The following is an 11,710-nucleotide window of genomic DNA, read 5'->3' on the forward strand; positions in this document are numbered from 1 at the left end:
AGAGGTGCACGTCAGTGAACAACACTTTTCCACTGCTTGACAGAAGAGGAAAGGAATAGTTCATGAGGTAAGCTGGGGAAGACCCCAAACCTGTAAGATGTATAGTTTGTACATACATGAAAATGTCCCACATATACTCTATGTCCCACACTTTGTTAGGACACAGATAATTGTGACATTTACATAAGCAAGATACATAGAAATACACTTTGTTAGGTACACCAGTTCAACTGCATGTCAGTGCAAATATCTATTCACACAAATCACATGGCAGCAACTCATTAAGACATGCAGACATGGTTAAGAAAACCTGGTGATGTTCAAACTGTGCATCAGAAACTTTGAACATGGTGCACTTTTCTGCACCAGTTAACAAACCGTACATTTCATTTGATTTAGGCATGCAGTGTGTGCATCTTTAACAATTAAAGAACAGTTATGATTAAATGATTGCACCTCATTGCTGTTCACAATTATATTTGTGTTTTTCTCTTTCAAGTCCCCCAAATTCACTCTGCACTAGACTGTGGCATATTTAATTGACATATCTGTTATTTTGTCTTCCTCTCTTATCCATTTATAGATGTATTATATTAGTATTGATTTGGGGTTACTGTTAAATGCATTATGTTTTGGGGGGTTTTTTTCAAACTTTGTGAGTAATTACATTAAATAATCATAATTTCAGCACTGGTTAAACATACTATGACTGCAATGTTTGTAGTAATTATACAGCGCCACTACAGAATATATAATATGAAATCCTGTCTATAATTTTGAAAACTACCTTTTGTTCTTTTATTCCGAAAATCTTCTTAACAACGTCCTGAGATCACTGCAGATTTGAGGCTTGACATAAGAACGCCGAGATTTTATTTTTTCAGCTAACTGGTTTGTCATGATTTACACAGATAACGGCAGCACGTGAAGTTTAAACAAACACTTTCTCGCACTAGTCGAAGACAAACAATAGCAGCATTACGTTGCTTGAATTTCCGCGGTACGTGCAATGAAAGGTCCTGCTGAGAGAAAAGCTTGCGCTGTTAAGTATCATGTTGACGGCCAGGAATCACGGTTCACCACTTGAAAAAAGTTAATTTAAAGAAATCCTGTTGGCTACTGTGATCTTTGTCATGAAAATGTCATGCATCGCTGTTATCAGAATAAAGTATACTTTGTCATTTTCAAAAGAACGTTATTAAATGACCTTTTTTATGTTGCCTTTCAGTAAAATCGCTAACGTTCTTTGGCACCTCTCCTTTACTTTTCTCTTTGAATGACTGAATGTGAATTAAATCGTTGTTCTAAACAAAATCAGCATAACCCAGCTCTCTTTCTTACCCATATAGGATGACAGCAGACTGGCAACCACGAAAAGACGACGATACATCCTTAAAGGACAACAGACTTTCCCCCTCTATTACTGAAGAACCAAATTAAATGTTTCGGAAGTTATCATTCTCTCTGCAGACACCAGAAGCCTTTCAGATCAGTGTGATCAGACACACTGACTGACATTCACAACCTCAGACTTTTGATCTTGGTTTGGCTGTGGGCGGTGCTGCACCTATGCTGTTTCTCACCTGCTGACGCTTCAACACTAATAAAAAAAAGAAGAAGAAGAAGGGGGGAAAAAAAGGTGGTGCTCCTGACCTTGCCATGAGTCGCCACCTGGTGTTAAAAATAAAACATTACACTCGATTTACACAGACATTAAGCGGGCTGATGGTGCTTCATCGACACGTGTCAACTTTCCAGCTCCATAGTTTGATTCGTGGAGTCTGCCAGAGTATATAGTTTACTTATCTTTGTCGAAGCCCTGTGTATTACTTTAGTTATTATTAGGTCTGAGGTAGTTTCAGACTGAAATACAGAGCAAGTAAAGCACGTCGTATTTACAAAACTTCAATGCAATTTTGCACAGATAACGAGCTTTTGTAGGGTGGTTCTGTTCTTATAGAGAGAGACTGTAGGAGTCCACTTTCACGTTTATGTACAAAAACGTGTTTATTTACCCCAAATAAAATATATTTAAAAAGAACGTTATTAAATCGATTTCTTTTACAGCCTTCAAACAAATATGTCAAAATATGAAAATGATAAAATCAAAGACCACAGTGTGTGTGTGTGTGTGTGTGTGTGTGAGAGAGAGAGAGAGAGAGAGCGCGTTATAGAGAAAAATGACACCAGAAATGCCATATCAAATTAAGTGACGTCAGTGAAAGTGCACGGTAACGCTGAGACACGAGGTTTTATATATCTGTTGCTATATATTTACATATACATGGCATCTGCAATGATTCAATTTTTATAATAACAAAAAAACAACGTTTAGCTTAAAAACACTGAGCTATATTATCGTCGTCACGATTTCCTCGTTTAAGCTCACGCGGTTGATCGCACGTGACAGTGTAAACAAACAACAGAGCTCTTGCGCAGCAAGTCGTAGACTTCTGTTCGTCTTTGAGGTAAGTCTTCCTCCTAAATACTTTTGATTATTCTCATCAGAACTGTTATAGAAGTAAAACAGCTTACAGTGTCGGTGTAAAGGTTTTCACGTTTATGTGCAATGATATAAATAACAAATAATACAAAGACAAAACAAACAACAATACAGTGAAAGTGAAAGCGGTGGAGGCATTCGTAACTTTCAGACAGGGTCCAACAACAAAAGGGGCATCAATGCCTTATAAAAGATGAATGTAAGTAAACAAGGACACAGTAGCAGTAACGTAGTCGCAAATCCCAAAAGGTTGATTCTGTTCATCCTGACTTAGCGTTTTCAGTGGGAGAAACATTTCGTTACTCATCCAAGTGACAGTCGATTTAAATGTTAAAGACTTTTCTCAGCTGACGGAAGGGAAGCGTCAAAACCGCAGCACTTCAGGGGATTTTAAAACCGTCCAGCGTCGTTTCTATGTTTTTGTCGTTTTCTGGCTTTGAGATTAAAACAATAGTATGGAATAGAATAGCTTTTTTTCGCATTATATGACATAATAAAATCACAGTTGCGTCTCTCTTGTGATTCTAAATTTTGATTTAACTTTGATACTTAATGGCATTTAATTTTAACACAAAAGCAAAACAAAGAAGCTCATACAGCGACAAAACTAAGCTGGAAGCCAATGCAGAAACTTTAACAATCGGTTTATATGAGAAGATCTGTAAGGGGGAGTTCACTGTTTTAAAAGCAAATATAAAAAATGAATTAAACACGACAAGAACAAGGAGAAAAAAACAGACAAGGATGAAGAAAAGAGGACAAAACAAACAGAAAATGCTTTTTCTCTTGGAGCGAAATCGCATAATTAGCATGATTTATTTTGATTGTCTTTAATCTCGTTCCTTTTACAACTTTTCTTTTTCTTTAAGATTTCCAAGATGCATCTGTGGAGATACAAGTTATCCTTGAGAGGCTACAGAGCCATGATTTTACAGCACATGATTTTCTGCCTTCTCCTGATACACAGAGGTGAGTTCATAGTTTTATCAACATGGTGTCTTTGCACTTGCACACGCTGCCTCTTAACTACGTGCAAAACATTTGTGGTTTTATGAGATCAGTAACTTCCTCCTCCAGAATCAAAGAACCAACCCACAAAGCATTTCACAATACAACCCCTATCAAGCATTTCTTTGTGTAGTCTTGTGTGTTTTGAATAATCTTTTCTACTGAACGCTCATTTGATGTCGCCATTGGATTATTAGACATTATTACTGCATAATTGCACTATATGTTTTGTTATGCAACCTTTTGTGTTTCTCCTCCTTAAACCAAAAAACAGAAGTAAAGGTCACATTTTTGGTTTTGGTTGCCTGAACAGGTCATGATTGTTGTCATATGTTATGTTATATTATATTATATTGTAGTTTTTTTTTATTATAAATGGAATATAAGTTTCAGTCCCTTGGCAGCTTCTCTATATAACCTAATACCAGGATCCTGGGGTCAGATGCCTTAAGTGGTATGGATGTAAACAACTGTCATGTGGTTTGACTTCAGTTTACAGTACAGTTTGTACATTGTTTCATTTTCTTCTCTGAGCTCAACATCTTGGTAAGTTAAGATAAGATAAACCTTTATTAGTCCCACACGTGGGAAATATTTGGGTCATGTAAGAAAGTACAAGTTTAACAGCAGTAAAAGTAAAAAAAAACACACAATAGGTTAGATTATTATTATTATTAGTAGTAGTAGTATTATTTCCAGTTTGGTCTAATTTTATATAAACTTCAACTTGTTTGTAAACTGTAAGAGGTTTGACAGTAACTGTGACTTACACTGTCAGGAATGCTCGCTTTACTCCGTTGTTTCCGTTTCCTCCTCAGGGCAGCCTCTCATTGTCGTTCCATTGCGGGCAGTCATGGCCACAGTTGGGGAAGAGGTTGTTTTGCCGTGCCACATTAAACCAGAAATGGATGCTAATGGGATGAGGCTGGAGTGGGCGAGACCTGACCTGACGCCCGGGTTTGTTTACGAGTGGGCAGACCAAAAAGAACATGTAGTGAACAAACAGCCGTCATACAGAGGAAGGACATCAGTGGTTAAGGAAAAACTGGAACATGGAGACATTTCACTGAAAATCTCAAATGTGACCATCTCTGATGAGGGAATATACAGATGCCTTGTTCCACAAGTGGGTCAAGAGGCCTTCATTAAGCTCATTGTTGGTAAGTAAATACACATTATATTATTTTTTTATGTCCTTTCTTTATGTATTAATGTGTTTTTAAAGTACTTTGAGTGCTCAATTTGAGTCGAAAAATCTTATGTAACTGAAAGAAAAGAATGGCGACACTGGCTTTTTGTTCTCATGGAAACATTACAAACTACTTCAGATCAAGTTATCCTTTAGTGTCATGGGACTGGATCCCTGCATGGAGTAGAAGGATTTTTCAGCCTTGAGGGAATAAAACTTGGGATCCTCTTGTTAATAAGTATGATATGACTCAGGATATGTCATTAACTTCGAGAGGTCTAATTCTCCAGCAGTGATGACCTCAACCATATCTCAAACCCAAACCATAAGTTTTGTCAAAAAAGCAAAAATTAAAATAAGTCTTTTTTTTCTGTGCTTTCTGTGTTGCTTAAGAGGTTAATTTATTTATTGCCCCTTAATAAGTCAATGAATGAATACATTTATGGTCAGCATGCTGTTGCAGTGATACCTCACAGTAGTGTTTTGGGTATTAGCTCTGATGGGTTTGACTGGTGTTTTCAGTGTGGTGTTTACATATTTTTCCCACAACTGTGTGGGTTCTCTCCCAGTACTCCCACCTCCTCCCACAGTCCAAAGACATGCAGTTAGTGGGGTCAGGTTAACTGGCAATTCAAAATTGTCTGTAGGCGTGAATGCTTTTTGACTTTATGTGTTAACCTTTCAGCAGATTGGCAAACTATCCAGGGTGTACCATGTCAAAATGCAATAATATTTGCTTCAAAATGCAACACTATGATAGTAATTTGCTTTCATAATAACTAACTTCTATAATTAAATTAAGTGTATATATGTCTCTTTGGTTATTTTCCATTCATTTTCTTCTGCTTATCCAGTTCACTTTTCTAAATTTCTAGTCTATACTAAGCTCCAGGTCACACTGATACCTTTTACAAAAATAATCAACTAATAACCACAACGTTGGCACTGTGAATTTAAAGTATTTCTCCTGGTTTTGGTTTTCTTTTCTTTTTTTAGGTGCTGTGTCCTTTCCTACAGTTACTGTAATAAGCAAAACCAGCAGCAGGGTGTAAAGTGTGTGTGTGTTGTGTTAGTCCCCGAAGGGAAATTACTCCTCTGCATTTAACCCATTCACCCAGTGAAGCAGTGGGCAGCCACCAATGCAGCGCCCGGGGAGCAGTGTGTAGGGACGGTACCTTGCTCAGGGGTACCTCAGGGTAGCCGTTCAGTGGAGTCGAACCCCCGACCTTCCGATCATGGGGCAGACACTCTACCTACTGAGCTATCCCTGCCCCTGGTGTTACAGTGTGAGTCTGCAGGCTGGTATCCAGAGCCTGAGCTGCTGTGGTTGGACGGTGAGGGAAAGCTCCTCTCTGCTGGACCTACAGAGACCCTCAGAGGTCCTGATGACCTCTATACTGTCAGCAGCAGAGTGACTGTGGAGAAGAGACACAGCAACAACATCACCTGCAGAGTCCAACAGAGGAACACCAACCAGAGCAGAGAGACGCACAAACATGTTCCAGGTAGATTTTATTATGAAATGCTTCATATGCTGTAAGTGAAACTACTGTGGTTAATAATGTTACATGATATCTTCCAGTCCCGTCCTGGTATTTGAAATTGGTCTTGGTTCCGGGCTTACTCGCTGTGTTGGTGTCTGTTCTGTTGACCATTCACAGATGGCGACTGAGGTAAACATGTCTCTCTTTTTTTTAAGTTTCATTTTAAAATAGAGTTTTTGTCATTACAAGAACATGAAATTGTCTCTACTGAGAACATGGCAAGCATGTCAACAATGTGCCATGACCCTAAACCTTTTTTTCACTTATGAAGAATCAAAATAAAACCAATTCCAACTTTGGGAAAAAAAACTTAAAAAAGGGGGTAAACTGAATTAAAATGAAGAGAATGTTGTCTCCAGGAGTTTAGCTGATTTAGACCGGTGTTCCAGATCAACTGGCGTTTAGATCAACTGGCGTTGGTCGAACAGATGTGTGGCAGTCTTGCGTTTCAGGAGCTGCTACCGACAAACCAGCAAAAAAAACGCCAAATGTGTCATCTGTGACACTTGTGAGGTTATCTCAAACACACTCCGTCAGTCTTGATGCCGTTGAACAACAAAATTTAGTTTACCTGGTGATATCCTCATGCGCAACGCGATCGCGAAAACAGCAAACAATTAACACCACGCCGATGTTGTTCACAGGACAGCAAGAGTAAACGATCGGGAGACTCTTGTCGTCGTTATCGTCCCCCTCGCACGTTTTATTTCTCCGGTTTCAGCTTTTTTGCGTCACAACTAAAGCGTGCAGTTTACTTTGTGTGCACCAACATGGACTCGAGTCAACCAGCGCCACCTCTGGCCAAGTGCCACAGCCTACAGCCAGATCAACTTGTGACACACATCTGCACCACGTTTGAATTCGTTTCATGCACAACACATTTGTACCTTTCAATTGTGTCTGTTTGTGCGTCATGGAAATAAACCTTTGAAAAGAATGAAATGATATCATATATTTATTGTGGCCTACATGTGTACAAAATTCCAAATTATATACACAAAGTCATAGAAATCACCACTCCAATTGGTCATCATGATTTTAATATTCTCTTTTTCCATAACAATGAAATACGCCTTGGACAAATATGACACATCAATAGTTCATTAGTGTTGTCACATCACATCCTGTAAGCATCTTCTGTCTGTGTCTTTTCTCTGGAAATGAATATTTCCAGCCAATATAGGCAATCCATCAACATGGCTGGAGAGTTGGTAGTTATATACAGTCTGTATAAGTGTTGTTAATCTAATGAACATTTGTAAGGAGATGGCAGTTACTGTGAATGTACAGCAGTTACACAGTGATTAGTAATAAACAGAGCCAGTGAGAGTGAGTGGATTTAAGAAAGTCAGTGACTCAGGTGTGTCGATTGGTTTGTCATCTGTTTTTGAGACTGGAGGAGACGTAGAAATCTTTTGTTTCAAATCTAAGTTAGGAATATTCCTGTTTAAAAACAAGCACTTTTTGTGAGAAATGCAAGAAGTACATCTGCAGAAAGCACACAGTTACATTATGTCCATCATGTGGACAAAATTGAAAATGTTGAACATTGAAAAACTGAGAACGTTGGGCAAGTTCAAAAGAAATGTGTTTGTAAGAACGAAAAACCTTTAATAATTGTTCCTAAAAATAGTTATGGAAAGTCTAACTGTTGTATGTCTGTGTTCTACATGCTTATCTAATGGAAAATAAAGTTGCTATTGTTTTATTGCAGTTTCTTGACAATTCTGAGTGGATTTACACAGTACGGGTCAAAATGACCTGCAACAAAATCAATGTCATTTTTTTGTTTTTCAACATAATACAAGGGTTAATTTCCAAAACGTGCATATGATATTCAATTTGTAGGAGATCCACTATCACATAGCAGCTGGAGCAGTCTCAAATGGAGGTCAGTCCACTGCTGCCACCTGTGGCCAAGTACCATAGCCTACTACTAGATTAACTTGTGACACATCTGCACCTGCTGCTATGATCACATTGAGTAAAGGCTGAGTGGCTGCACTTACCCCTGGTACATCCAAATCTACCCACAAACATGTTGAAAGATGCAATCCCAGCAATGTGGATTGTCAACACTAAAAACAATCAGTAAGCAAAGACAACAGGGATCAATTTTTTCTGTTTATTTAGCACCCACAACATTTGTAGTCGCCTTCTGCACAGGGGAAGTCCACACACACTGTGTGGTACCACTTTCCGCAGAAGGTGCATTCAACCTGCAAGATTGAATGAGATTGTCAGAGTCATTGTCTGACTGTTTATTACTAATCACCTGCTGTACATTCACAGTAACTGCCATCTCCTTACAAATGTTTATTAGATTGACCACACTTATACAGACTGTATATAACAACCAACTCTAAAATGTTTGTTCGCAGAGAAAAGACACAGGCAGACTACGCTAACGACATGTGATGTTACAACCCTAGTGAAATATTAGTGTCATTTCATTCATTTCAAAGGTTTATTTGCATGACGCACAAACAGACACAATTGAAAGGTACAAATGTATTGTGCATGAAACGAATTCAAACGTGGTGCAGATGTGTGTCACAAGTTGATCTGGCTGTAGGCTGTGGCACTTGGCCAGAGGTGGCACCGGTTGATTCGAGTCCATGTTAGTGCAAACACCATCTATAAACAAACCACAACACTTCAACCAAGCAAATAACGTGTAAACAGTGGGCTTTCTAACATGAATTAACCATTAAAGAAACACAAGAACACTGAATCCTGTCCTCTGTGAATTGTATACATTGTTTTATGTGATCACAAAGAAGACAAAATGACAAGTTAACATTTTATTTCACTAGGATTCCTGAACATGCTGAAAAAGAGGCGATGATCAAGAATCCAGATGTGTAATTACCACAAGGAACAGCTTTGATAGAAAACCACACAACTCCAAAGGGGCAAGAACTTCAGATCATGTAAGATCAGGAAGTGGAGCTTCTGACATGTCTGGAGGAAGCAGGAGAGCAGCTGAAGAACGTACACATTTTAATGACAGGAAGACAAGCTTTGAGAAAGAGCTTATGTGAATACAGTGACTGTTATTGTCAATATTCCTGAGCAAATCACCTGTGCTTAAACAGTCTTCAGCGTGGCTTTAGTCTCTCAGTCTGGACCTGGAGTCTGGATTTCTAAATGGCGATAACTGAAACGAGCCCTCAGTTCATCTGTACAAATTGGTTGTTACATTTCTTACTGTGTTAGAGGACCTCCATCATCTGTAGTGTTGTCCATGACTGTTTCACAACCTTAAATGTACCAATGATGAAAAAGGCTCTTTGACCTCCAGGGAGTACCTATGAAAGAAATCTTTACCCATCCTAAACTGCATAAATTGTAGTTGTGAATGTTCACTATTGTACATGGGAAAGTTTCACATAACGAGGTCATGTAATCTCTGTGAACCGAAAGCTTCATCCTGCTCTAGACACTCACTTTTATTCCGTTATAGAGAGTGGATATCCTCAATATTTCCATGCAGTTCTGACCGTGAGCACAAAAGATCCCCTCACCACTCAAATCTTAAGTTTATGAGGGAAACCGATCAGACAAAAGTTGGGTTATAGGGAGAGGAGCTAAGAAAAGTCAGACAAACTGAAGTGTCAAACTCAGGATTAAAAAGATTTATTTTGAACTGTGAACCATGCAGAGCTGCTTAGGAGTCCAAGAATAAAAAATATTGTATTGGAAATGAGCAGAATATGATTCATTTCAGTGCAATATTGTAACTGTGAAAACAAAGGAGTAGTACTTCTCTGGTTGTAGATGCACCATTTCAGGAAGACGCTACTTTGGGTCTTATCTGAAGTCAGAGACTGACAATCCTAGACTAGTCTATTTTCGTTTATAATGGTTTATTGTGAGCAGTGAGTCTCAGGATTGGACTGTTTCCTCAACCATAATACAGAAAGTAAACAAAATCCCTGTAGAAACCTCAAAAGACCCAAACTGTTTTAACTTCCTCTAGGCAACCAAAGAATGGCTTCTTATTTCTAACCTAGAGTTGATGACTGTCACATTCATCAGCTGTTAAATTTGCACTGAATCTAATAATCTGTGATAGCTACAATGCTAAATTTCTGTGAGGCACAATTCATAAAGGAGGTCTTTTATTGGAAAGAGTTTTTGTAATGACTTTAAATGCTAGAAATGGTCAAGCATGGCAGTATATAATCTGTAGTTTAATAATAAGTTAACATTTTTATTTATTAAGGTTCTTTTTGCACTGCCCTATGGTGACCTATGCACATTGTAACAGTGTCATTTATATGTATAAAGACTGTGATCATCATTTCCTCTTGGTATGTCATAGCTATAAGTACTCGTTATGTTAAAGACACACATCAATTTTAATTGTTGTGATAGTCTTCCTTGTTTAACTGTATGTACCTCTGTCTCTCTCCTTTAATATAAAATTAATGTATTTCTACTGAAAAAGAATACTTTTTAATATAGTCTTTGTACATAATACATTGTTTGTGTCATTTTTTCTTCAGTATAAGCCTATTCATATACTGTGCATGTATCTTGTAACTCGAGCAGCTCCAGCTATGTTACAGCTGTGCTACTTAGTGGTGCAATTAGCAATTCAGCTTCAAGTGAAACATTTTATACTGAGACGAGTTGCAACATGTTTGTTGTTGTGTCGTTATTACAATTTCCGTTCTTCTTGGAATGAATGCAGTTTGTTCTACAGCATGCTAATCCCTGCTTAATTAATGCCATCTTTCTTTTCTTTTTTTAAATTCATGTCCTGTCTGGCAGTTTTTGCAATCAGAATTCTGATCAGCTCTATGAATCCCTATAAGCTCCTCTTTTGTTTCTTTTATCTGTTTATTTATTCATTTCTATTTGTTGTTTCCGTTATTAAATTTTATGGGGTATAAAGTATGACAATGTCTAAGCAACGACAGGAAGAAAAGAAAAAAAAAAAAACTAGGCCCCAGCCCCTAAAAGTACAGAAAACCTGAGACCACACATCTCTTCGACATCTGCGCGCCCATCTCAATCAGAAAAGGACAAGGGAGACGCCAGATGGGGCAGCCATGGCCAAAGGATGAGAGTCCAAGAGGACCAGAGGCAAGGGAGGGCTGTTGGAGGGGTGTTATTAGTATCATTATTATTATTATGATTATTATTATTATTTTCATTCCTCTGTAGTATAGAGTGGAGCCGTTCATCCTGTTTTGTGAGTTACATTATGTAAACTTTAGGTCACAGCTCTAGAGACTATCAAACAGACTATACTTTAAAGCAAAGTGTAGTGCTGTGCTAACAATTGTATTTGTGCCTAGAACAGGCAGATTAGCAACTTTTACAAAACATAAATAGCTTTATGGTATCTAAAGGGTGGGAAGCCTTTTTCTTTTTAATTTAGCAAGCTAGTTAAGTGGCCTATTTCTTTGTTTCTTTATTTTTTTTTCTCATGACCCTGATTTTAACTAACGATTC

The 11,710-nt window shown here is 38.1% G+C and overlaps 2 protein-coding genes and 1 long non-coding RNA gene across 4 annotated transcripts in view; 2 read left to right on the plus strand and 1 right to left on the minus strand.

Annotated features, from left to right (window-relative positions):
• Positions 1-1,566, minus strand: part of LOC116332346 (butyrophilin subfamily 3 member A2-like) — a 29,255-nt gene extending 27,689 nt beyond the window's left edge. For both annotated transcript variants that reach the window (XR_005608336.1, XM_039598725.1), the window contains exon 1: positions 1,342-1,566. Coding sequence is in view for 1 of the 2 variants with exons in the window: in XM_039598725.1 (XP_039454659.1) it covers positions 1,342-1,390 (49 nt within the window). In the remaining variant the exon portion in view is untranslated. The remainder of the gene's footprint in view (positions 1-1,341) is intronic.
• A 799-nt stretch (positions 1,567-2,365) lies between these two features.
• LOC116335941 (butyrophilin subfamily 2 member A2-like) overlaps positions 2,366-11,710 on the plus strand; it is a 144,752-nt gene continuing 135,407 nt past the window's right edge. The window contains exons 1-3 of the mRNA XM_039598743.1: positions 2,366-2,468; positions 3,373-3,472; positions 4,330-4,671. Coding sequence (XP_039454677.1) covers positions 3,382-3,472; positions 4,330-4,671 — 433 coding nt within the window. The 5' untranslated portion in view covers positions 2,366-2,468; positions 3,373-3,381. The remainder of the gene's footprint in view (positions 2,469-3,372; positions 3,473-4,329; positions 4,672-11,710) is intronic.
• LOC120433137 lies at positions 5,870-10,700 on the plus strand. Its single transcript, XR_005608350.1, has 3 exons — positions 5,870-6,205; positions 6,283-6,373; positions 9,061-10,700. It is a non-coding gene; the product is annotated as an uncharacterized LOC120433137 (long non-coding RNA).

The sequence above is a fragment of the Oreochromis aureus genome, linkage group 3, assembly GCF_013358895.1.
Source record: "Oreochromis aureus strain Israel breed Guangdong linkage group 3, ZZ_aureus, whole genome shotgun sequence".
NCBI lineage: Eukaryota > Metazoa > Chordata > Actinopteri > Cichliformes > Cichlidae > Oreochromis > Oreochromis aureus.